Consider the following 24741-nt stretch of genomic DNA (forward strand, 5'->3'; position numbering starts at 1 on the left):
TCCTGGGCAACAAGAGCGAGATTTCGTCAAAAAAAAAAAAAAAAAAAAAAAAGAAGTCTTAACAGTTTCCATTCTCCCTTCTCCAACTCCAGGAACAAACCCTACTTGTTTTATTTCAACATTGTGAAATGTGCCAGCCCCCTGGTTCTGCTGGAATTCCAATGTCCCACTCCTCAGGTAACCTGTCCCCACCATTCCCTTTTTCCTCTCCCCACTTTCCATCCTTTTCCCCCTGTGAATGTGGGCTGGGACCTCTGTCCTGAGTGGTCTGTCCCAACCCCACCCAATGCCTTCCTTCTTCCCGCCCAGATCTGCGTGGAAAAATGCCCCGACCGCTACCTCACGTACCTGAATGCTCGCAGCTCCCGGGACTTTGAGTACTATAAGCAGTTCTGTGTTCCTGGCTTCAAGGACAATAAAGTGAGTTGTAGACTGTCCTGAGAACCCAGGTATGGGCAGCGGCAGTGTACTAGCCTTGGGGACTCACCTCCCTCCATCTCTCTTGGCAGGGAGTGGCTGAGGTGCTTCGAGATGGTGACTGCCCTGCTGTCCTCATCCCCAGCAAACCCTGTGAGTCAGGGGATCCCAGGAGACTCAGGTGGGGACGGGGAGGCTGTGCAGAGGCTCAGCCTGACTGGTCCCATCCTCTGCTCCATGCAGTGGCCCGGAGATGCTTCCCCGCCATCCACGCCCACAAGGGTGTCCTGATGGTGGGCAATGAGACGACTTATGAGGATGGACATGGCTCCCGGAAAAACATCACGGACCTGGTGGAGGGCGCTAAGTGAGGAGATTGGCGCACCACACCGGGGTCGCACTTTCCTGGGTGGGACAGGCATCCCCTGGGGTTGACCTGATCACAGAAGAGGGTCTGACCTGAGCCTCGGTCTCCTTCCCCCAGGAAAGCCAATGGAGTCCTAGAGGCGCGGCAACTCGCCATGCGCATATTTGAAGATTACACGGTCTCTTGGTATTGGATTATCATGTAAGTCAGGAGGGAAGGGGCCTCTCCCCTGGCTGCCCCTTCTAAGCCTGGCCGGGGATGGAGTCTGTTCATGACCATTTTCTTTTCCCCAGAGGTCTGGTCATTGCTATGGCAATGAGCCTCCTATTCATCATCCTGCTCCGCTTCCTGGCTGGCATTATGGTCTGGGTGATGATCATTATGGTGATTCTGGTGCTGGGCTACGGTAGGTAACCCCCTCCCCGTGACTGTTCTTTCCTGAATCTGCACACTGCCCTGCCCTTTCCCATGGAAATGGCCCATCAGGGAAAAAAAAGAAAATGTCAGGCTGGGTGCAGTGGCTCACACCTGTAATCCCAGCACTTTGGGAGGCCAAAGCAGGCAGATCACTGAGGTCAGGAGTTCGAGACCAGCCTGACCAACATAGAGAAACCCCATCTCTACTTAAAATACAAAATTAGCTGGGCATGGTGGTATATACCTGTAATCCCAGCTACTAGGGAGGCTGAGGCAGGAGAATCGCTTGAACCTGGGAGGCGGAGGTTGCAGTGAGCCGAGTTTACGCCATTGCACTCCAGCCTGGGCAACAAGAGCGAAACTCCGTCTCAAAAAAAAGAAAAAGAAAAAATGTCTCAGCGCTGTAGTTCAGGATGCATACTATGGTACCAGAATAGCAGAGGTTCAAATCCTGGCTTTGCCAATTCCTTGGGCAAGTGCCTCAACCTAACTGTGCTTCAATTTCTCTTTTTTTTTAATTTTTATTTGAGACCTAGTCTCACTCTATCGCCCAGGCTGGAGTGTAGTGGCGTGATCTCTGCTCACTGCAAGCTCTGCCTCCCGGGCTCACGCCATTCCCCTGCCTCAGCCTCCCAAGTAGCTGGGACTACAGGCACCCGCCACCACGCCCGGCTAATTTTTTGAATTTTTAGTAGAGACGGGGTTTCACCGTGTTAGCCAGGATGGTCTCGATCTCCTGACTTCGTGATCCACCTGCCTCTGCCTCCCAAAGTGCTGGGATTACAGGCGTGAGCCACCGCGCCCGGCCTCTTTCTTTTTTTTTTTTTTCTTTTTTCTTTTTTTTTTTTTTGAGACGGAGTCTCGCTGTGTCGCCCAGGCTGGAGTGCAGTGGCGCGATCTCGGCTCACTGCAAGCTCCGCCTCCCGGGTTCACGCCATTCTCCCGCCTCAGCCTCCGAGTAGCTGGGACTACAGGCGCCCGCCACCACGCCCGGCTAGTTTTTTGTATTTTTAGTAGAGACGGGGTTTCACCATGTTAGCCAGGATGGTCTCGATCTCCTGACCTCGTGATCCACCCGCCTCGGCCTCCCAAAGTGCTGGGATTACAGGCTTGAGCCACCGCGCCCGGCCTCTTTTTTTTTTTGAGATGGAGTTTCGTTCTTGTCGCCCAGGCTGGAGTGCAATGGCGTGATCTTGGTTCACTGCAACCTCCGCCTCCTGGGTTCAAGCAATTCTCCTGCCTCAGCCTACTGAGTAGTTGGGATTACAGGCATGCCCCTCCACACCCGGCTAATTTTGTATTTTTAGTAGAGACGGGGTTTCTCCATGTTGGTCAGGCTGGTCTCGAATTCCCGACCTCAGGAGATCTGCCCACTTCAGCCCCCCAAAGTGCTAGGATTATAGGCATGAACCACCATGCCTGGCCTGCTTCAGTTTCTTTCTCTGTAAAATGAGGGTAATTTATATTTCTAGTTGGCAAACTAAATGACAAGGAGGTAATGTGCAGATAAAATATGTGTAGGGGCCTGTTTAGTTCAGGCCTATGGAATCCAGAGGCACAATATTGTGCTCAACAAAACAATGCTTCATATTTTGGATTTTTGTTGTTTTTGAGTTTTTGTTTTGTTTTGTTTTGTTTTGAGACAGAGGCTTGGTCACCCAGGCTGAAGTGCAGTGGCACAGCCTTGGCTCACTGCAACCTCCGCCTCCCGGGTTCAAGCAATTTTCCTGCCTCAGCCTCCTGAGTATCTGGGTTTACAGGTGCCCAACGCCATGCCTGGCTAATTTTTTTTGTATTTTTAGTAGAGACGGGGTTTTACCATGTTGGCCAGGCTGGTCTTAACTTCCTTGTGATCTGCCTGGCTTGGCCTCCCAAAGTGCTGGGATTACAGATGTGAGCCACCATGCCCAGCCTTGATTTGTTTTTTGGGACAGAGTCTCACTCTGTCACCCAGGCTGGAGTTCAGTGGCATAATCACAGCTCACTGCAGCCTTGACCTCCTGGGCTCAAGTGATCGTCCCAAGTAGCTGAAACCACAGGCATGCACCATCATGCCTGGCTAAATTTTAAATATTTTTGTAGAGACAGGCGCTCCCTATGTGGCCCAGGCTAGTCTTGAACTCCCTGAGCTTGAGCAATCCTCCCGCCTTGGCCTCCCTAAGTGTTGGGATTATAGGCATGAGCCACTGTGCCCGGCCCATATTTTGATTATTCCTTGAACTTTCCTAGAAGAAAAATGCTTGGTAATCCAATCTGAGGGCACTCATAGTAAAATATTCGTATGAATAGTGGTTTCTAGCCTGGTGTGGTGGCTCACGCCTATAATCCCAGCAATTTGGGAGCCTGAGGTGGGTGGATCACCTGAAGTCGGGAGTTCGAGATCAGCCTGACCAACATGTAGAAACCCCATCTCTATTTTTATTTTATTTTTATTATTATTATTATTTTTTTTCTTGAGACAGAGTCTCTCTCCGTCGCCCAGGTTGGAGTGCAGTGGCGCAATCTCGGCTCACTGCAAGCTCTGCCTCCTGGGTTCACGCCATTCTCCTGCCTCAGCCTCCCAAGTTGCTGGGACTGCAGACGCCTGCCACCATGCCCGGCTAATTTTTTTTTTGAGACAGAGTCTCGCTTTGTCACCCAGGCTGGAGTGCAGTGGTGCGATCTCGGCTCACTGCAAGCTCCGTCTCCCAGGTTCACGCCATTCTCCTCCTTCAGCCTCCCTTGTAGCTGGGACTACAGGTGCCCACCACCACACCCGGCTAATTTTTTGTATTTTTAGTAGAGATGGGGTTTCACCGTGTTAGCCAGGATGGTCTCGATCTCCTGACCTCATGATCTGCCTGCCTCAGCCTCCCAAAGTGCTGGGATTACAGGCGTGAGTCACTGTGCCCGGCCTTATTATTTTTTTTTTGAGACAGAGTCTCGCACTGTTGTCCAGGCTGGAGTGCAGTGGCACAATCTCAGCTCACTGCAACCTCCGCCTCCCGAATTCAAGCAATTCTCCTGCCTCGGTCTCCTGAGTAGCTGAGATTACTGGCCCCCACCACCACGCCCAGCTAATTTTTTTTTTTTTTTTTTTTGTATTTTTGTATTTTTAGTAGAGATGGAGTTTAGCCATGTTGGTCAGGCTGGTCTCGAACTCCTGACTTCATGATCTGCCCATCTTGGCCTCTCAAAGTGCTAGGATTACAGTTGTGAGCCACCACACCCGGCCAACCCCATCTCTATTAAAAATACAAAATTAGCTGGGCATGGTGGCGCATGCCTATAATCCCAGCTACTTGGGAAGCTGAGGCAGGAGAATCACTTGAACTCGCGAGTTGGCGGTTGCCGTAAGCTGAGATTCTGCCATTGGACTCTAGCCTGGGCAACAGTAGTGAAACTCCGTCTTAAAAAAAAAGAAAACAGTGGTTTCTAGGCAGGTTTATGCCTGTAATCCCAGCACTTTGGGAGGCTGAAGCAGGAGATTCACTTGAGTCCAGGAGTTTGAGGATGCAGTGAGCCATGATCAAGCAACTGCATTCCACCCCGGGCAACACGGTGAGATCCCATTGCCAAAAATAAATTTAAGGCCAGGCACCATGCCTCACACCTGTAATGCCAGCACTTTGGGAGGCTGAGGTGGGTGGATCACTTAAGGTGGAATTTGAGACCAGCCTGAACAACATGGTGAAACCCCATCTCTAATAAAAATACAAAATTAGATGGGCATGGTGGCACATGCCTGTAATCCCAGCTACTTGGGAGGCTGAGGCGGGAGAATCTCTTGAATCTGAGAGGCAGAGGCTGCAGCGAGCTGAGATCGTGCCATTGCACTCCAGCCTGGGCAACAGAGTGAGACTCTGTCTCAAAAAAAAAAATAAATAAATAAATAATAATATTTTTTTTTTTTTTTTTTTTTTTTTTTTTGAGACGGAGTCTGGCTCTGTCACCCAGGCTGGAGTGCAGTGGCGCGATCTCGGCTCACTGCAAGCTCCGCCTCCTGGGTTTACGCCATTCTCCTGCCTCAGCCTCCCGAGTAGCTGGGACTACAGGCGCCCGCCGCCTCGCCCGGCTAGTTTTTTGTATTTTTTAGTAGAGACGGGGTTTCACCGTGTTAGCCAGGATGGTCTCGATCTCCTGACCTCGTGATCCGCCCGTCTCGGCCTCCCAAAGTGCTGGGATGACAGGCTTGAGCCACTGCGCCCGGCCAATAATTTTTAAATTATCTGGGGGCCGGGCACAGTGGCTCCCGCCTGTCATCCCAGCACTTTGGGAGGCCAAGGCAGGCAGATCAGGAGGTCAGGGAAGATTGAGACCATCCTGTCTAACAGGATGAAACCCCGTCTTTAGTAAAAATACAAAAACTTGGCCAGGCTTGGTGGTACGTGCCTATGGTCCCAGTTACTTGGGAGGCTGAGGCAGGAGAATCACTTGGACCTGGGAGGCAGAGGTAGCAGTGAGCCGAGATCACGCCACTGCACTCCAGCCTGGGTGACAGAGAGAGACTCCGTCTCAAAAAAAAAAAGAAAAAAAATTAGCTGTATGCACCTGTAGTCTCAGCGACTTGGGAGGCTGAGGTGGGAGAATAGCTTGAGCCCAGGAAGCTGAGGCTGCAGTGAGCTACGATGGCACCACTGCAGTCCAGCCTGTATGACAGAGGTAGACCCTGTCTTAAAGTAATAGTAATATACTCAATGCAACCAAAAAAATAGTGGTTTCTAGCTGGGTGTTGGCATTTTAGGTAGCTTGATTTTTTTTTTTACTTTATCTCCCAAAGTGCTGCGATTACAAGCATGAGCCACCACACCATGCCTGTCTTTTTTTTTTGTTTGTTTGTGTTTTTTTGAGATGGAGTCTGGCTCTGTCGCCCAGGCTGGAGTGCAGTGGCCGGATCTCAGCTCACTGCAAGCTCCGCCTCCCGGGTTTACGCCATTCTCCTGCCTCAGCCTCCCGAGTAGCTGGGACTACAGGCGCCCGCCACCTCGCCCGACTAGTTTTTTTGTATTTTTTAGTAGAGACGGGGTTTCACCGTGTTCACCAGGATGGTCTCGATCTCCTGACCTCGTGATCCGCCCGTCTCGGCCTCCCAAAGTGCTGGGATTACAGGCTTGAGCCACCGCGCCCGGCCTTTTTTTTTTTTTTCGAACCGGAGTCTCACCCTGTCGCCCAGGCTGGAGTGCAGTGCAGTGGCGCAATCTTGGCTCACTGCAACTTCTCCTTCCCGAGTTGGAGTGATTCTCCTGCCTCAGCCTCCCAAGTAGCTGGGACTCAGGCATGTGCCACCATGCCCAGCTAATTTTTTGTATTTTTAGTAGAGACAGGGTTTCACAGTGTTAGCCAGGATGGTCTCGATCTCCTGACCTTGTGATCCACCTGCCTTGGCCTTCCAAAGTACTGGGATTATAGGCGTGAGCCACTGCGCCCGGCCAAGCCTGTCTTTATTTTATAATTATAGTTTGCAAGCTAAGAAGAATGCTGAAAATTTCTAATGCTGCTCTACATATTAATACCCAGGCCACTCCCGAGAATCACTGTTATAAGGTGGCGAGGGGGTCAGAGGGAGGTCTTAGCCATGCAGCATCCTGACACCTGCTCATTCATTCATTCATTCAACAGCTATCCTGGCTGGGCGTGGTGGCTCACGCCTGTAATCTCAGCACTTTGGGAGGCTGAGGTGGGCGGATCACCTGAGGTCAGGAGCTCGAGACCATCCTGGCCAACATGGCAAAACCCTGTCTCTACTAAAAAATACAAAAATTAGCTGGGCATGGTAGCGGGCACCTGTAATCCCAGCTACTCGGGAGGCTGAGGCAGGGAGAATCTCTTGAACCCTGGAGGTGGAGGTTGCAGTGAGCCAAGATCGTGCCACTGCACCCCAGCCCGGTTGACAGAGTGAGCCTCCGTCTCAAAAAAAAGAGAAGTTAGACCCTGGCAGCACATGATTATGATTCCAAGTAGGGGGAAAGGGTTCTGGAAGGTCTCCTGTGAAGGTGACACTTGAGCAGAGAGACCTAAAGATGTGTGGGATCCAGCCATGGGGAGAGAATGCACCGGGCGGTGGGAACTGCAGGTGTAAAGTCCCTGAAGCAGGGGCTAGAAGAGGCAGCCTCTCAGCCTCGATGTTTGCTTCTGTTAAATGCGGGCAGTTGTAGCGCTTTGCAAAGTTGCAGGAGGCATTGGTGGACGGAGCTTGTGGTTTCCCCCATGCAGGAATCTTTCACTGCTACATGGAGTACTCCCGACTGCGTGGTGAGGCTGGCTCTGATGTTTCTTTGGTGGACCTCGGCTTTCAGACGGATTTCCGGGTGTACCTGCACTTACGGCAGACCTGGTTGGCCTTTAGTGAGTCACAGTCTCCCAATCCTGCCCCGACATGAGGCCTTGGAGGGAGTGGGGAGCCCAGGCGGCTCAGCCTTTGCCCTTTGCAGTGATCATTCTGAGTATCCTTGAAGTCATTATCATCTTGCTGCTCATCTTTCTCCGGAAGAGAATTCTCATCGCGATTGCACTCATCAAAGAAGCCAGCAGGTGGGGGCCAGGTGCCGGGGGTCAGGATGGAGCTGTCCCTAGAGTTGTGTCTTTTGCCCTGATGCCTGTGTCTCTGCTCCTCCCTAGGGCTGTGGGATATGTCATGTGCTCCTTGCTCTACCCACTGGTCACCTTCTTCTTGCTGTGCCTCTGCATCGCCTACTGGGCCAGCACTGCTGTGTATCCACCCCCAGACACCAATCTCTGACCCCAGGGATGGCTAAAGACCAACTTTGCCCAGAAGTGACCTGCATCTTAGGGACAGGGCTGGAAACTGGTGGGATAATGGATTCTTTCCCACGAAAGTCCCTGGGGTCCTCAGTCCTAGACCTCTGCTTCCTTAATGAACCTCCAGCTTCCTGTCCACTTCCAATGAAGCGGTCTATAAGATCTTTGATGATAGCTCCTGCTCACTTACTGCGAAAACCTGCAACCCAGAGGTGGGTGTCCCCAGGGTGGGGAGGGCAGGTATTGCCCCAGAAGGCCCCGGATGATTTTAAACCTCTCACGTCCCCTTGGAGGTTCAGCAAGCAATTGGCTCCTGTTGCATGTCCTGTGCTGGGTGTGGGGGAGAATGCACGGTGGGGAAGAGACTCTCTAACTGGATTGAACAACTTCCTGGGACAACCTGGCTTCCTGTCTTCAACTTGCCCTGGCCTTCACCCTGGGTGCTAAATCACCTATTTTTCCCTCTTTTCTTTTTTTTTTAATGAGACAGAGTCTCACTCTGTCGCCAGGCTGGAGTGCAGTGGCATGATCTCAGCTCCCTGCAACTTCCAACTCCCTGGTTCAAGCAATTCTCCTGCCTCAGCCTCCCGAGTAGCTGGGATTACAGGCACACACCAGCACGCCAGGCAAATTTTTGTATTTTTAGTAGAGACAGCGTTTCACCATGTTGGTCAGGATGGTCTCGATCTCCTAACCTCGTGATCCACCCGCCTCTGCCTCCCAAAGTGCTGGGATTACAGGCGTGAGCCACCTTGCCCGGCCCATTTTTCCCCATTTCATTTCCTGTCTCCATTCTCTCTTCTTGACCCTGGTGATGGCCACTTCTTGTTTCTAGAATTCTTTCCTTTGCACAAGCTGTGTTCCAAACCCTTAGTTCCTTCACTTAACTCTGATCCTTATGTCTCCTGTCCTACCTCATGGTTTTCCTGGCCCCACACCTGATGCTCAGAGCCCACTGTGAACCCCTGGCGCCTCTTTTTGGACTCGGTTCTCCCTTCTCTCCCACAGACCTTCCCCTCCTCCAATGAGTCCCGCCTATGCCCCAATGCCCGTTGCCAGTTTGCCTTCTACGGTGGTGAGTCGGGCTACCACCGGGCCCTGCTGGGCCTGCAGATCTTCAATGCCTTCATGTTCTTCTGGTTGGCCAACTTCGTGCTGGCTCTGGGCCAGGTCACACTGGCCGGGGCCTTTGCCTCCTACTACTGGGCCCTGCGCAAGCCGGACGACCTGCCGGCCTTCCCGCTCTTCTCTGCCTTTGGCCGGGCGCTCAGGTGGGCTGGCGTTGCGGGCAGGATGGGGTGGAGGACGAGGCCTGGCCCAGCCACCGACCACCCCCTCGGCCCGCAGGTACCACACGGGCTCCCTGGCCTTTGGCGCGCTCATCCTGGCCATTGTGCAGATCATTCGTGTGATACTCGAGTACCTGGATCAGCGGCTGAAAGGTACGGCCCACCCACCGCTTGCATTAGCTCCTGTTGGGGGGCGAGGCTGAATAGCAAACCAGGATTGGTTCTTGCTTGGAGGTGGGCGCTGCCAAGATCATAGAGCAGTGATGGATTTCTGTCTATGCCGCGGGGGAGCTCAGGAGTTGGCGTGATTGGGTCCTGCGATGGAGGAGCAAACCAGAGAACCTACTGGGTGGAATTCTTGCTGTTGAGGGGACAGGCCCAAGAGGACTGGCCCACCATTGATTATTGCTAGAGTGAATTGGAGTGGGATATATTTGCGCTGAAGGAAGCACGAATAAAACTGGTTTATTAGCTGAGCGCCGTGACTCACGCCTATAATCCCAGCACTTTGGGAGGCTGAGGCGAGCGGATCACCTGAGGTCAGGAGACCAGCCTGCCAACATGATGAAACCCCATCTCTACTACAAATACAAAAATTAGCCAGCCATGGTGGTATGCGCATCTGTAGTCCCAGCTACTCGGGAGGCTGAGAGAGGAGAATCACTTGAACCCCAGAGGTGGAGGTTGCAGTGAGCCGAGATCGAGCGACTGCACTTCAGCCTGGGAAACAGAGCAAGACTCCATTTCAAAAAAAAAAAAAAACTGGTTTATTTTTCTTAGAGGAAGGGCTGTGGGGCTGGGATTGATTATACTTTGCTTTAGAGACAGGATCTTTCTCTGTCGTCCAGGCTGGAGTGCAGTGGCACCATCATGGCTTACTGTGGTCTCAAACTCCTGGGCTCAAGTCCCTGTCTCTTTGACAGCATGGACTCAGGAGACCTGGACATTGGCAAGTGTGTGTGATAGGGAAGAGGGGATCCCTTCCATGTCAGGCGGTGTCCCCTCACTTCTGCATCCCTTCCCTTCTCTTCCAGCCGCAGAGAACAAGTTTGCCAAGTGCCTCATGACCTGTCTCAAATGCTGCTTCTGGTGCCTGGAGAAGTTCATCAAATTTCTCAATAGGAATGCCTACATCATGGTGAGTGGGCCTGGGACCCCCAACCAACCCACCAGCTCCTGCTGGGTGAGAGGACCACCCTCCATGCCCACCCAGTGGGTCTGATCTCTCCCTCCCACTCTCCTCCAGATTGCCATCTATGGCACCAATTTCTGCACCTCGGCCAGGAATGCCTTCTTCCTGCTCATGAGAAACATCATCAGGTCAGGAATCAGCACCATCTTCCTCCTGCCACCTCCCTCTTCCCCTAGTCTCTGAAGCCAGCATTAACACCTGCCCCTCACTGTCCCCTGCAGAGTGGCTGTCCTGGACAAAGTTACCGACTTCCTCTTCCTGTTGGGCAAACTTTTGATCGTAGGCAGTGTGGGTAAGTGCCGCCCACCTCGCCTCTCAGGGTGTGGGAGCCTGATTTCTGTCTTCTGTGATGGGCGTCATCTTCTTAGGAGGCTATTTCCTATATCCAGAACCCTTCACCATCTTGCTTTCTTCTCCTTCTCCAGGGATCCTGGCTTTCTTCTTCTTCACCCACCGTATCAGGATCGTGCAGGATACAGCACCACCCCTCAATTATTACTGGGTTCCTATACTGGTATGGACCTCTGGGGAGAGATGGGGGTTTGGGAAGAAAGAGGTGTTGGGATTTGCTTGGTCTTCTTTGATTAGATAAATGTGGCTAGAGGTCAGAGGTGGGGAATTGATTATTTATTCGGACCACAAACTCTTTGTTTGTTTTTGCATCAGAGTCTTGCCCTGTTGCCCTGGCTGCAGTGCAGTTGTGCAATGTTGGCTCACTGCAACCTTTGCCTGCTGGGTTCAAGCGAATTCTCAAGCTTCTGCCTCCCGAGTAGCTGGGATTACGGGCGCCTGCCCCCACACCTGGCTAATTTTTGTATATTTATTTTTTAATTTTAATTTAATTTAATTTAATCTTTTTTTTTTTTTTTTTTTTTTTTCTTTTTTGAGACAGACTCACTCTGTTGCCCAGGTTGGAGTGCAGTGAAATGATCTTGGCTCACTGAAACCTCTACTGAAACCTCTACCTCCCTAGTTCAGGCGATTCTCGTGCCTCAGCCTGCTGATTAGCTGGGATTACAGGCACATGCCACCACACCTGGCTAATTTTTTTTGTTTTTTGTTTTTTGTTTTTTGTTTTAGAGACGGAGTCTCGCTCTGTCACCCAGGCTGGAGTGCAGTGGCCGGATCTCAGCTCACTGCAAGCTCCGCCTCCCGGGTTTACGCCATTCTCCTGCCTCAGCCTCCCGAGTAGCTGGGATTACAGGCGCCCACCACCTCGCCCGGCTAGTTTTTTGGTATTTTTTAGTAGAGATGGGGTTTCACCGGGTTAGCCAGGATGGTCTCGATCTCCTGACCTTGTGATCCACCCGTCTCGGCCTCCCAAAGTGCTGGGATTATAGGCTTGAGCCACCGCGCCCGGCCTTTTTGTTTTTTTGAGACAGAGTTTCACTCTTGTTGCCCAGGCTGGAGTGCAATGGGGTGATCTCGGCTCACTGCAACCTCCACCTCCTGGGTTCAAGCAATTCTCCTGCCTCAGCCTCCTGAGTAGCTGGGATTACAGGCATGTGCTATCATGTGTGACTAATTTTATATTTTTAGTAGAGACTGGGTTTCTCCATGTTGGTCAGGCTGGTCTCGTACTCCCAACCTCAGGTGATCCTCCCGCCTCGGCCTCCCACAGTGCTGGGATTATGGGCATGAGCCATCACACCTGGCTAATTTTTGTATATTTAATAGAGATGGGGTTTCACCATGTTGGCTGGGATGGTCTCAAACTCCTGATCTCAAGTGATCCGCCTGCCTCAGGCTCACAGAGTGCGGGGATTGCAGGTGTGACCCACCACCCCCGACCTCGGACCACAGACATTATTGAGCACCTACTGTGTATTCAGCATTGAAGTGGAGGGCTTCCCTCTAAAGGCCTTAGAGTTTGGGGGTAAACAGATATTCCTCCATAATGATATTGGTGAATGTATGATTGCAGACTGGGATACGTCACTAGTATGTATAGCACAGGGAACCGTTTGAACCTGTGGTGGGGGATCTGGGCAGGTGTGGGGGTCCAGGTGGTGCCATGCAGGTGATGTTGGATCCGAGATCTGAAGCTGTAGGCAATATCCAGGCAGAGGGAACAGCAAGTACAGTGGCCCTGAGGTGCGAGTGTGCCAGGAACAGTAAGGAAAGCAGTGGGGCTGATGTGGAAGGAGTAAAGAAGTGGAGATAGGGACCGGGTGCGGTGGCTCACACCTGTAATCCCAGCACTTTGGGAGGCTGAGACAGGTGGATCACTTGAGGTCAGGAGTTTGAGACTAGCCTGGCCAGCATGGCGAAACCCCATCTCTACAAAAAAATACAAAAATTAGCCGGGTGTGGTTGCGGGCGCCTGTAATCCCAGCTACTCAGGAGGCTGAGGCAGGAGAATTGCTTGAACCTGGGAGGCAGAGGTTGCAGTGAGCCGAGATCATGACACTGCACTCCAGCCTCAGTGACAGAGTGCTCTGTCTCAAAAAAAAAAAAAAAGGTGGCGATACGGCCAAGGAGGTAATAAGGCTGTGGAGTGATTGAGCCTTCATTGCAAGGGCAGTATTGTACCTCAGTGTAGGTCTTGAAGCCCAGTGACCTAGTTTCTTATCTTGGATCCTCTATTTGCTAGTTCTAAGATGAGGAAGAGTAATCTTGGGCAAGTTATTTAATCCCTCTAAGGTCCACTGACTTTTTTTTTTTTTTTTTTTTTTGAGATATGGAGCCTTGCTTTGTCACCCAGGCTGGAATGCAATGGAGTGATCTCTGCTCACACAACCTCCACCTCCCGGGTTCAAGCGATTCTCCTGCCTCAGTTCCCCTAGTAGCTGGGATTACAGGCACATGCCACTGTGCTCGGCTAATTTTTGTATTTTTAGTAGAGATGGGGTTTCACCCTGTTGGTCAGGCTGGTCTCGAACTCCTGACTTCAGGTGATCCACCCACCTCAGCCTTCCAAAGTGTTGGGATTACAGGCATGACCCCTTATGCCTGGCCATGATTTCATTGTATTGAATTTGTATTTTATTTTATTTTTATTTATTTATTTATTTTTTGAGATGGAGTCTCACTGTGTCGCCCAGGCTGGAGTGCTGTAGCGCGATCTTGGCTCACTGCAAGCTCCGCCTCCTGGGTTCACGCCATTCTCCTGCCTTAGCCTCCTGAGTAGCTGGGACCACAGGTGCCTGCCACCATGCCTGGCTAATTTTTTTGCATTTTTAATAGAGACAGAGTTTCACTGTGTTAGCCAGGATGGTCTTGAACTCCTGACCTCGTGATCCACCTGCCTCAGCCTCCCAAAGTGCTGGGATTACAGGTGTGACCCACCATGCCTGGCGAATTTTTATTTTAATATAATAGAGATAGGCCGGGTGTGGTAGCTCACACTCTACTATAATAATAATAATGATAATAATAATAGAGGCAGGGTCTCCCTCTATTGCCCAGGCTGGTCTCGAGCTCTGGGCTCAAGGGATCCTCCCGCCTCAGCCTCCCAAAGTGCAAGGACTACATGTATGAGCCATCACACCCAGCCATGTCTACTGACTTCAGTCAACAAATGTTTATCTAGCAGCTACTTAGGCCCTGTGAGTCTTCAGATTGCTATGGATGTAGCAGTAAATGGGACTGGGTCTAGTGAGGATGTGGGCATTAAACCTGGAAAGCCCTAAACATGCATAAAATTGCAGCTACACCAAGAGCTCAGGAGGGGTGCCCAGTGCTAGGAGGACATAAAATAGGCTCTAGAGGCCGGGCATGGTGGCCCACACTTTGGGAAGCCAACGTGGGCAGATCATGAACGTCGCGAGATCGAGACCATCCTGGCTAACACAGTGAAACCCCGTCTCTACTAAAAATACAAAAAAACTAGCCGGGTGAGTTGGCAAGCACCTGTAGTCCCAGCTACTTGGGAGGCTGAGGCAGGAGAATGGTGTGAACCCGGGAGGCGGAGCTTGCAGTGAACTGAGATCCGGCCACTGCACTCCAGCCTGGGCGACAGAGCAAGACTCCGTCTCAAAAAAAAAAAAAAAAAAACAAATTAGTCAGGTGTGCTGGCACGTACTTGTAGTCCCAGCTACTCAGGAGGCTGAGGCAAGAGAATCACTTGCACCCGGGAGGTGGAGGTTGCAGTGAGCCGAGATCATACCACTGCACTCCAGCCTGGACAACACAGCAAGATTCCATCTCAGGGAAAAAAAAAAAAAAAAAAGGCTCTCAGCCAGACGCAGGGGCTCACATGTATAATCCCAGCACTTTGGGAGGCCAAGGCCGGCAGATCGCTTGAGCTCAGGAGTTTGAAACCAGCCTGGGCAACATGGCAAAACCTCATCTCTACAAAAAAAAAAAAAATACAAAAATTAGCTGGGTATGGTGGCACATGCCTATAGTCCCAGCTACTTGTAAGCCTGAGGTGTGAGTATCACTTGAGCTACTTGTAAGCCTGAGGTGTGAGTATCAAGGCTGCAGTGAGCTGAGATGGTGCCACTGCACTCCAGCCTGAGCAACACAGTGAGACCCTGTCTCAAAAAAAAATAAAAATAAAAATAGAAAAGCCCGGCCGGGCGCGGTGGCTCAAGCCTGTAATCCCAGCACTTTGGGAGGCCGAGACGGGCGGATCACGAGGCCAGGAGATCGAGAGACGATCCCGGCTAACACGGTGAAACCCCGTCTCTACTAAAAAATACAAAAAAACTAGCCGGGCGAGGTGGCGGGCGCCTGTAGTCCCAGCTACTCGGGAGGCTGAGGCAGGAGAACGGCGTAAACCCGGGAGGCGGAGCTTGCAGTGAGCTGAGATCCGGCCACTGCACTCCAGCCTGGGTGACAGAGCAAGACTGCGTCTCAAAAAAAAAAAAAAAAAAAAAAAATAGAAAAGCCCACTCTATGTGTCATAGGTGGTTTCCTGGAGGAGGTGGGACTTGAGAATTTGCTCTTTGAGCTGAAAGCAGAAGGTTGATGAGGCATAAATTAGATTTAAGTCAGGGCAATAGCACATGCAGAGGCCCAGGGGTTAAATAAAGCAAGGATGAGACTGGGTGCGGTGGCTCATACCTGTAGTCCCAGCACTTTGGGAGGCCAAGGTGGGCGAATCTCTTAAGCCCAGGAAGGGTAATGGATAACGTGGCAAAAACCCATCTCTACAAAAAATACAAAGGTTAGCCAGGCATGGTGGTGCACATCTGTAATCCCAGCTACTCCGGAGGCTGAGGTGGGAGGATCACTTGAGCCCAGGAGGCAGAGTTTGCAGTGAGCCGAGATCATGCCACTACACTCCAGCCTGGGCTACAGAGTGAGATCGTGAGACCCTGTCTCAAAAAAAAAAAAAAAAAAAAAGGCCAGGTGCGGTGGCTCACGCCTGTAATCCCAGCACTTTGGGAGGCCAAGGCAGGTGGATCACCTGAGGTCAGGAGTTTGAGACCAGCCTGGCCAACGTGGTGAATGAAACTCCATCTCTACTAAAAATACAAAAATGAGCCTGGCGTGGTGGCGCATGCCTGTAGTCCCAGCTCCTCGGGAAGCTGAGGCAGAATGGCTTAAACTCGGGAGACGGAGGTTGCAGTGAGCCGAGATCACGCCATGGTGCTCCAGCCTAGGTGACAGAGTGAGACTCCGTCTCAAAAAAGAAAAAAAGAGAGGAAGAGAGAGAAAGAGGGCTTTGTGTGTATCGCGGGGCCCTGCCAGCGGGGGTGAGGGGTTGGGATGTCATTAATCCAAAGAAGGTTTCTCAGCAGGGGAAGGACGTGGTCCCAGCGTAGGAGAGACACAGTGGGTGGGGGCTGCTCTGGGAAGGACGTGGAGCAGGGACGGCTTGTTTCTCCTTGCCCAGACGGTGATCGTTGGCTCCTACCTGATTGCACATGGTTTCTTCAGCGTCTATGGCATGTGTGTGGACACACTGTTCCTCTGCTTCTGTGAGTGACCCCTCACCCCAAACCTTGCTGGGCCCCAAATCCCTTCTTCCCACTGGGCATCACATCACCCTCCAACGGGGCACCACGGTCGCCTGCCCCCAGCTTCCCCGGGGCTTGGCTGTCCCTCGTCCTGGGTCCCCAGCCTGTCTTCCTGGTTTCCTTTTGCGCTTAGAAGCAACTCCAACCTCCTGTCCACTTGCCCAGGCTGCAGCCTGGACGCTGCCCTGGAGCCCACCCGCGCTTTGCAGTTTCTGGCTTTGATGGGGGGGGGATCTGTGGCTGCCACTAACTCTGGTTTCTCCAACTGTTTTTTTTGTTTGTTTGTTTTTTTCGTCTCTCTTCCTCTCCTCCATGCCTGCTGGCTTCCCTGTTCTTCCCTGCCTCCCTCTTTCCCTCCCTTCCTGACCACCCCATTTTCCCCCTGCCGGTTCCCGGGGGGAGCCCAGGTGAGGACCTGGAAAGGAATGACGGCTCTCAGGAGCGACCCTACTTCATGTCGCCCGAGCTGAGAGACATCCTGTTGAAGGGGAGTGCGGAGGAGGGGAAGCGGGCGGAAGCCGAGGAGTAGAGAGTGAGGGAGGCTGGCGTGGGGGCCAGGTTTCCTCCATGTAGACTGGGGGTGCATGAAGCGGGGGGGCTTCCTGGCCTGGGAGTGTGGGGATCCTGTGTGTTCCTCGGAGCCCACTACAGTCTGCCCCTCTCTGGTCCCAGTGTGTCTGCTTTCTAACCCTCTGAGGCTTCTCTGTGACCCTTGTCTACCCACCCTGTCCCCGGAGGCCCCTGCCCGTGGGCTCCCCTCATGCCTCCTGCTCTGGGACCTCTCTCCGCAGTGGAGGACCTGGAGAGGAATGACGGCTCGGCCGAGAGGCCTTACTTCATGTCTTCCACCCTCAAGAAACTCTTGAACAAGACCAACAAGAAGGCAGCGGAGTCCTGAAGGCCCCGCGCTCCTCACCTCTCAAGGAGCCTCACGCCGCAGGGTGCTCAGTAGCTGGGTCTGTTCCCCCAGCCCCTTGGGCTCACCCGAAGTCCTATCACTGCCGCTCCGCCCCCTCCCCATGAGCCAGATCCCACCAGTTTCTGGACCTGGAGAGTCCGGGGTATCTCCTTCTTATGCCAAGGGGCGCTTGGAGTTTTCATGGTTGCCCCTCAAGACTACGAGAAATGAGTAAAAACCCAGTGGGGCCTCTTGCTGTCTGGGACGGCATGTGGCCCGACCTCCGCAAGCTCCCTCATGCTTCCTGCCCCCGTTTACACGACAACGGGCCAGACCACAGGAAGAATGGTGTTTGTGTCTGAGGGAGCTGCTGGCCGCAGTGAACACCCACGTTTATTCCTGCCTGCTCTGGCCAGGACTGAACCCCTTCTCCATACCTGAACAGTTGGCTCCAGGGCCACCAGAAGCATTTCTTTATTATTATTATTTTTTAACCTGGACATGCATTAAAGGGTCTATTAGCTTTTTTTCCATCTGTCTCAACAGCTGAGATGGGGCCGCCAAGGAGTGCCTTCCTTTTGCTCCCTCCTAGCTGGGAGTGACTGGGGTGGGGGTGTGTGTGCCCAGGTGGGGGTATCTCCTGGCTGGGAAGGAGGGAGCGGGAGGGAGACTTTTGCTTGCAGGGGTTGGCAGTGGAGAGCGGGCTGGAGAGGAGATCGCTAATAGCTGTTTAATGGAAACCTGCTGGGCTGGAGGGAGTTAGGCTGAATTTCCCGACTTCCTCTGCCAGTTATTGACACAGCTCTCTTTGTAAGAGAGGAAAGAAACTGAACCCACCCAAGGGATGATTTCAGGGGGAGAGGTGGAGGGCAGATGCCCTGGGCAAACCCGGCCCCTCTGCCCACACACCTCACTTGATGATCCTTTTGCCAAACTTGTCGAACTCAGGGGACCTGGCTTCCCGGTTGCCCCTCTGCCATATTCCAAGGCCCCCTCAGACTTCACGTCTCTGCTCATCAGCACTGTCCCAGGATCCTGGAGAGGGAGAACCCCCGACCCCAGGGGAAAGAAGGGGGGGGTCTCCCCTTTCCTGTGTCTGCGCCAGCCCTGCCCCCATTGCGTCTGCACACCCCTGCGTGTAACTGCATTCCAACCACTAATAAAGTGCCTATTGTACAGGTCCAGGCCTGGTGTGTTTGTGGGGGGCAGTGAGCCAGTGGGCGGCTGGTAGGGGGAACCCCCACTTCCAAGGCCCTAGGAGTCTCTGAGCTGTGGCGATTCTCTCAACAGGCAGGAGGAGGGGGCCGGAAACCCACTGGCTGCTGGCTCTGCCTGAATTCCAACCTTCAGGCAGCTCAGATTTCCCCTGATTAGGCCCTAATCCCTGGATTCCAGAAGGCAGAGGCAGCCTGTCCACCTCCCCTATCACGCATCCTGGACACGTGCCCCCAGGGCCCAGGCACCTGAGGTCCTGCAGTCTATGCTCCCCAGCTACTTTGGATCTGCGAAGGGACCGCCCTTGGGGTGGGCCCTGCTGCCTGGAAGCTCGCTGCTGCCCCCTCGTGCCAGCTGCCTGTGTCAGTCACCTCCAGACAATCCGCCCCAATATTTCAACTGTCTTTGCTCTCCACTCCCCCTTCTCGGGGAATTTTTCTTCAATATCCACTTTTTTTTTCTTTTTTTTCAGACAGTCTTGCCCTGTTACCCAGGCTGGAGTGCAATGGTGCAATCTCAGCTCACTGCAACCTCCGCCTCCCGGGTTCAAGCGACTCTCCTGCCTCAGCCTCCCAAGTAGTTGGGATTACAGGTGCATGCCACCACGCCTGGCTAATTTTTTGTGTTTTTAGTAGAGGCGGGGTTTCGCCATGTTGGGCAGGTTGGTCTCGAATTCCTTACTTCAGGTGATCTGCTCGCCTCGGCCTCCCAAAGTGCTGGGATTACAGGTGTGAGAGCCACCTCGCCCAGCCTTTTTTTTTTTTTTTTTTTTTTTTGAGACAGGGTCTCACTCTGTGGACGAAGCTTAAGTGCAGTGGTGCAATCATGGCTCACTGCAGCCTCAGGTGATCCTCCCACCTTAGCCTCCTGAGTAGCTGGGATGGCAGGTACACACCACACCTAAGTTTTGTATTTTTTGTAGAGATTGGGTTTTACCATATTGCCCATGCTTTTTTTGTTTGTTTGTTTTTGAGACAGAGTCTCCCTTTGTGGCCCAGGCTGGAGTGCAGTGGCACAGTCTCAGCTCACTAAACCTCCCGGGTTCAAGTGATTCTTGTGCTTTAGCCTCCCGAGTAGCTGGTATTACAGGCACTCACCACCACATCCAACTAATTTGTTTGTTTGTTTGTTTGTTTTTGAGACGGAGTCTTGCTCTGTTGCCCAGGCTGGAGTGCAGTGGCGTGATCTCAGCTCACTGCAAGCTCCGCCTCCTGGGTTCACGCCACTCTCCTGCCTCAGCCTGGGCGATAGGGCGAGACTCCGTCTCAAAAAAAAAAAAAAAAAAAAAAAAAGCTCCTGGCAGCCAGGCGCAGTGGCTCACGCCTATAGTCCCAGCACTTTGGGAGGCTGAGGAGGGCGAATCACGAGGTCAGGAGTTCAAGACCAGCCTGGCCAACATGGTGAAAACCTGCCGCTACTAAAAATACAAAAATTAGCCAGGCATGGTGGCACACACCTGTAATCCCAGCTACTTGGGAGGCTGAAGCAAGAGAATTGCTTGAACCCAGGAGGCAGAGTTTGTGGTGAACCAAGATGACACTATAGAACTCCAGCCTGGGCAACAGAGTGAAACTGTCTCAGAAAAAAAAAAAAAAAAAAAAAAAGAATGGTGGTACGATACGTATAGCACAAAATTTGCCATCTCCATCTCTTTTTTATTAAGCAACTGGGTCTCACTATGTTACCTAGGCTGGCCTTGAACTCCTGGACTGAAGGGATCATCCCACCTCAGCCTTCCGAGTAGCTGGGATGACAGGCACTCGCCACTGTGCCTAGTTTCTGTTTAATTTTTCGAGGAACCACCATAGTGTTTTCTGGCTTCATGCTTTGGCTCCACTTTCTTCTAGGTTGGCTCCACTCTCTGCCAAGTTCCTTTATCTGGGTATATTCCCTGCCTCCAACCACACTGTGCTGTGATAGTTAATTTTAGGTGTGAACTTGGCTGGATTAGAAAATACCCAGATTTGAGCTGTGATGTAAAAATAAGACAAAGAAAAAAAAAAACAGTGGCTGGGCTCAGTGGCTCGCACCTACAATCGGCATTTTGGGAGGCCGAGGTGGGCAGATGGCTTGAGCTTGATTGAGTTTGATGGAGACAAGCCTGGGCAACATGTGGAAAGCTTGTCTCAACCAAAAATATGAAAATTAGCAGGGTGTGGTGGTCACGCACATGTTGTCCCAGCTACTCAGGAGGATGAAGTAAGAGGGTCACTTTAGCCCAAGAGGGGCAGTGAGCTTAGATCACACTACTGTGCTCCAGCCTGGGTGACAGAGCAACACCTTCTCTGATAAAGCATTACTTCTGGGTGAGCGTCATCCAATCTGCAGGGCTCCGATAGAACAGAAAAAGGAGAGAAAGGATTTTCCTCCCCAGAGCTGGGACACCCTCCTCCTCCTGTCTTGACAAGACTTATACTAGTGATCCCTGGTTCTCAGGCCTTCGACCTTGGACTTGGAATTACACCATTGGTGTCCCTGGCTCTGAAGCTTTAGGATTCAGACGGAACCTCACTACTGGTTTTCCAGGGTCTCCAGCTACTGGAGCTACTGGCTTTAGGGTCTGCAATGTGTGTGGTAGGACATCTCAGCCTCCATGATCACATGAGCCAATTATCCTACTAAATCCCCTCTCATCTACCTGCCTCCTATTAGCTTTCTTTGGAGAAACCTAATAATACACACATCATACATTTTCCTGGCTCTCTTTTTTTTTTTTTTTTTTTTTTTTGAGATGGAGTCTCCCTCTGTCGCCCAGGCTGGAGTGCAGTGGTGCGATCTCAGCTCACTGCAAACTCCGCCTCCCAGGCTCACACCATTCTGCTGCCTCAGCCTCCTGAGTAGCTGCGACCACAGGCGCCAGCCACCATCCCCGGTTAATTTTTTTTTTTTTTTTTGTATTTTTAGTAGAGACAGGGTTTCACTGTGTTAGCCAGGATGGTCTTGATCTCCTGACCTCGTGATCTGCCTGCCTTGGCCTCCCAAAGTGCTAGGATTACAGGCATGAGCCACTGCGTCCAGCCACATTTTCCTGGCTTTAAGATGAGAAGTCTTCTCTTTTTTTGAGACAAGAGTCTTGCTCTGTTGCCCAGGCTGGAGTGCAGTGGCATGATCTCAGCTGACTGCAACCTCTGCCTCTCAGATTTAAGCGATTCTCCCGCCTCAGCCTCCCGAATAGCTGGGATTACAGGCGCCCGCCACCATGCCTGGCTAATTTTTGTATTTTTAGTAGAGATGGGGTTTCACCATCTTGGCCAGGCTGGTCTTGAACTCTTGAACTGTTACCACCCACCTCTGCCTCCCATAAGTGCTGGGATTACAGGGCCATAGAAGTCTTTTCTTGCTCCTAAGTCTCAGGCCTGGAGCTCACTGACTCTGACCAACCTGATTATGATCATTTACTCATTGTAAATCATTGAATGAATCATTCTGGTCAAAGTATGGGTCTAGTTTGGGAGTCAGGCAGTGGGGACCTGCCATCTGGACAACAGTTTGATGAAGGGAGAGGAATGGTTCCCCAACGACTGTGGTCATCCCAGTGTCCATCCCAGAGTGGTAACCAATGTCCACCCTGGGGGGAGTAAGAAGGGAACAAGCATATGACAAAAAGCTTTCAAGAGGGAAGTTAACTGGATGTGATTGGGAGAGCCGGTGGAATCTTTCAAGATGAGGAAGACAATGAATAGAGAGGCTGTAAGGACAGCAGAGTCACTGAGAGCGACAGGACCTGTCTAGACAGAGGGATTGCAAGAGGGGGATGACCTCAATCTTCAACCAATGAGCGGGAGGGAGGGAAGAGAGAAGAAGGAACAGCCAGTTGACAGATGATGTCACTAAGGCAAGGAGGGGAGAATGGTGTTGTATATAGGGTTTGTGACCACTGAGTGGTGGAAGGGCAAGGGCAGAGGTGGGAGGTTGGGTCAGGATAGCAGTTCAGTAAGACAGGGCAGATGGCATCTTGCGTCTTCCATCCTTTATGGTGACCAAGGACTAGGAGCCTGATGGATGGGGTTTATTGGAAGGTTGGCCTGAAAACTTTTTACTTTAAAAATTTTTTTTTTCTTTTTTTTTCTTAGACACAGTCTCGATGTCACCCAGGCTGGAATGGGGGGTGGCTCAATCTCGGCTCACTGCAACCTCTACGTCCCAGGTTCAAGCAATTCTCGTGCCTCAGCCTACCGAGTAGCTGGAATTACAGGCGCCGGCCATCATGCCCAGCTACTTTTTGTACTTTTAGTGGAGACAGAGTTTTATCATGTTGGCCAGGGTGGTCTTGAACTCCTGACCTCAAGTGATCCACCAGTCTCAGCCCCCCAAAGTGCTGAGATTACAAGTATGAGCCACGGCACCTGGCCTTCTTTTTGTTTTTATTCTTGAAAACTTTTTTTTTTTTAATGTAGAGATGGGGCTGGGTGCGGGTAGCTCACACCTGTAATCCCAGCACGTTGGGAGACCAAGGTGGGTGGATAACTTGAGGTCAGGAGTTTGAGACCAGCCTGGCCAACATGAAACCCAGTCTCTACTAAAAATACAAAAACTAGCTGGGCATGGTATTGTACGCCTGCAATCCCAGTGACTTGGGAGGCTGAGGCAGAATTGCTTAAACCCAGGAAGTGGAGGTTGCAGTAAGCTGAGATCGTATCATTGCACTCCAGCTGGGGCTACAGAACAAGACTCCATCTCATAAATTAATAGAATAGAATAGAATAGAATAGAATAGAATAGAATAGAATAGAATAGAATAGAATAGAATAATAGAATAGAATAGAATAGAATAGAACAAAATAGGAGATGGGGTCTCACTATGTTGCCCAGACTGGCCTTGAACTCCTGGGCTCAAGCAATCCCCCTGCCTCAGCCTCCCAAAGTATAAGATTACAGGTGTGAGTCACCGTGCCTGGCGAAGACAGCACTTTTAAGGAAGTTCTGGTTGGATGGGGCACCAGTTCAAGAGGTAACGATCACAACCATTACTGTTTTTGAAGCTTCAACTCCATGCCAGGTACTGAAGCAACCCCTTGATGTTGAATTAACTCCAAATCAGTCCTCCTCCAAACCAAACCCTAGGTTTGGGTTTGACCCAAAGACTGTGCTTGTCATCATGATCCTATCCACCCTTTACTGTGTTTGGGGACCCTGGGGCAAGAAACGCCTTAGCGGAATGAGATCTTCAAAAGCATTTTAAGTAACCTTGGGCTCTCTGGAGTTCGGAGTCAGAAAACTAGTAACCATCCTCATTCTGCCACTTGGCAGCGCTGTTAGTTCAAGCAAGTCACTACCCGCATTGACCTGTTCTGAAAAAAGTCAGTCTAGGCTTTGTTATTAACATTCATTATCACAGTGACCTTGAACAATTTAAACTTACTTTAATCATTTTTTTGGTTTCGTTTTTGTTTTTTTGAGACAGGGTTTCTGTCGCCTAGGCTAGAGAGCAGTGGCCCAATCTCAGTTCACTGCAGTCTCAACCTCTTGGGCTCATATGATCCTCCCACCTCAGCCTCCTGAGCAGCTGGGACTACCGGTGTGTACCACCATGCCCAGGCATTTTAACCAATTTTTTTTTTTTTTTTTTTTTTTGAGACGGAGTCTTGCTCTGTCGCCCAGGCTGGAGTGCAGTGGCCAGATCTCAGCTCACTGCAAGCTCCGCCTCCCGGGTTCCCGCCATTCTCCTGCCTCAGCCTCCCGAGTAGCTGGGACCACAGGCGCCGCCACCTCGCCTGGCTAATTTTTTGTGTTTTTAGTAGAGACGGGGTTTCGCCGTGTTAGCCAGGATGGTCTCGATCTCCTGACCTTGTGATCCGCCCGTCTCGGCCTCCCAAAGTGCTGGGATTACAGGCTTGAGCCACCGCGCCCGGCCTTTAACCAATTTTATCTTAATGCATGCCCCAATCATCTTACCAAACCTTTCTTCAGTTTTTAGCTCTATTTGTGAGACAGATCTGAGGCATAGGAAACGAAATTAAAAAGCCTTGTGCGAATAATTTATCAATTTATGTGAAAAACAAGAATACAATTATGCATCTCTGAAAATAAAACTTTGTAGAGTTGGCCAGGTGCAGTGGCTCACACTTGTAATTCCAGCACTTTGGGAGGCCAAGGCGGACAGATCACCTGAGGTTGGGAGTTCGAGACCAGCCTGACCAACATGGAGAAACCCCATCTCTACTAAAAATACAAAATTAGCCGGACGTGGTGGCGCATGCCTGTAATCCCAGCTACTCGAGAGGCTGAGGCAGGAGAATCGCTTGAACCTGGGAGGCAGAGGTTGCAGTGAACCGACATCGTGCCATTACACTCTAGCC

At 51.6% G+C, this 24741-nt stretch overlaps 1 protein-coding gene across 4 annotated transcripts in view; it reads left to right on the plus strand.

The window, feature by feature from the left end:
• LOC105475135 (solute carrier family 44 member 2 (CTL2 blood group)) overlaps positions 1-18408 on the plus strand; it is a 50661-nt gene extending 32253 nt beyond the window's left edge. For 2 of the 4 annotated variants that reach the window (XM_071087129.1, XM_071087128.1), the window contains exons 5-22: positions 93-177; positions 310-420; positions 510-570; positions 661-784; positions 902-985; positions 1078-1190; positions 7394-7525; positions 7612-7711; positions 7799-7891; positions 8067-8151; positions 8948-9210; positions 9287-9381; positions 10263-10366; positions 10475-10548; positions 10642-10712; positions 10846-10934; positions 16206-16290; positions 16737-18408. In XM_071087129.1, coding sequence (XP_070943230.1) covers positions 93-177; positions 310-420; positions 510-570; positions 661-784; positions 902-985; positions 1078-1190; positions 7394-7525; positions 7612-7711; positions 7799-7891; positions 8067-8151; positions 8948-9210; positions 9287-9381; positions 10263-10366; positions 10475-10548; positions 10642-10712; positions 10846-10934; positions 16206-16290; positions 16737-16858 — 1891 coding nt within the window. In that variant the 3' untranslated portion in view covers positions 16859-18408. The remainder of the gene's footprint in view (positions 1-92; positions 178-309; positions 421-509; positions 571-660; positions 785-901; positions 986-1077; positions 1191-7393; positions 7526-7611; positions 7712-7798; positions 7892-8066; positions 8152-8947; positions 9211-9286; positions 9382-10262; positions 10367-10474; positions 10549-10641; positions 10713-10845; positions 10935-16205; positions 16291-16736) is intronic. The other 2 variants (XM_011730379.3, XM_011730328.2) reach the window with 1 other exon arrangement.
• Positions 18409-24741: the final 6333 nt, after the last annotated feature.

The sequence above is a fragment of the Macaca nemestrina genome, chromosome 20 (assembly GCF_043159975.1).
Source record: "Macaca nemestrina isolate mMacNem1 chromosome 20, mMacNem.hap1, whole genome shotgun sequence".
In the NCBI taxonomy this organism is placed as follows: Eukaryota; Metazoa; Chordata; class Mammalia; order Primates; family Cercopithecidae; genus Macaca; species Macaca nemestrina.